The sequence below is a fragment of the Aptenodytes forsteri genome, unplaced genomic scaffold, assembly GCF_000699145.1.
Source record: "Aptenodytes forsteri isolate BGI_AS27 unplaced genomic scaffold, ASM69914v1 Scaffold147, whole genome shotgun sequence".
Lineage (NCBI taxonomy): Eukaryota > Metazoa > Chordata > Aves > Sphenisciformes > Spheniscidae > Aptenodytes > Aptenodytes forsteri.
Genome location: NW_008795320.1, coordinates 988,392 through 989,256, shown reverse-complemented (window position 1 = coordinate 989,256; position 865 = coordinate 988,392). Strand labels below are relative to the sequence as shown.

General features: G+C 68.9%; 1 protein-coding gene across 1 annotated transcript in view; it reads left to right on the top strand.

The window, feature by feature from the left end:
- Positions 1-2: 2 nt before the first annotated feature.
- The window catches only part of BABAM1 (BRISC and BRCA1 A complex member 1), a gene marked incomplete at its 5' end in the record, with an annotated part of 4,691 nt that continues 3,828 nt past the window's right edge, over positions 3-865 (top strand). Inside the window, 4 exons of the mRNA XM_019472203.1 lie at positions 3-65; positions 149-207; positions 343-463; positions 532-642. Of these exons, the coding sequence (XP_019327748.1) occupies positions 3-65; positions 149-207; positions 343-463; positions 532-642 (354 nt within the window). The remainder of the gene's footprint in view (positions 66-148; positions 208-342; positions 464-531; positions 643-865) is intronic.

Genomic DNA, 865 nt, shown 5'->3' with positions numbered 1-865 from the left:
CCGGCCCCGCACCCCCGACCGAGGTCCAGGTCAAGACGCCGCGGGTGAACTGCCCCGAGAAGGTGGTGAGTGTCTGCAGGGCGGGTGGCGCAGCCCCGACGCCAGGGCGAGGGTCGGCGGGGGGCTCAGCCGCGGCGCTCTCCCGCAGATCATCTGCCTGGACCTGGCGGAGGAGATGGCTCTGCCCAAACTGGAGTCCTTTAACGGGTGAGTGTTGGGGGCTGCTCCCGGCTGGGCTGGCCCCGGGGACCCCGGTTCTGCCGTCCCCAGCCAGCACGGGGACCGGTGCAGTTGGGGCCCGGGGCGACGCTGATCCCCGCTGAGCTCCGGCCCCCGTGGCAGGTCCAAGACCAACGCGCTGAACATCTCCCAGAAGATGATCGAGATGTTCGTGAGGACGAAGCACAAGATCGACAAGTGCCACGAGTTTGCGCTGGTGGTGGTCAACAACGACGCCACGTGGGTGAGCGAGGCCACGGGGACGGGGACAGGGATGGGGATGTCTCCGCGCCTCCCTCACCCTGACTCCTCTTCTCAGGGTCCCCCCCGGACCCCCGCGAGGTCTGCAGCTGCCTCTACGACCTGGAGACCGTCGTCTGCAAGTCGTTCAGTATCCCACCGCCTGTGGGGCTGGGACAGGGGGCCAGGACCCCACGGGGTCCCTTGGGTGCAAAAAGGGTCCCTCGAGCATAAGCGGGGACCCTCCGGGCCCGTTGCCTGCAGATGGCAGCAGATCCGCAGCCTCGCTGGCCTCCCCGGCACAGCCAAGGCGGCTGCGGCACAGAGCGGTGTCGGCGTTTGAGGCTGGAGGGTGGAACCGGGCCCCTGAATCCCCCAAGGCAGGGTTTAACGCCGGACCCTCCAG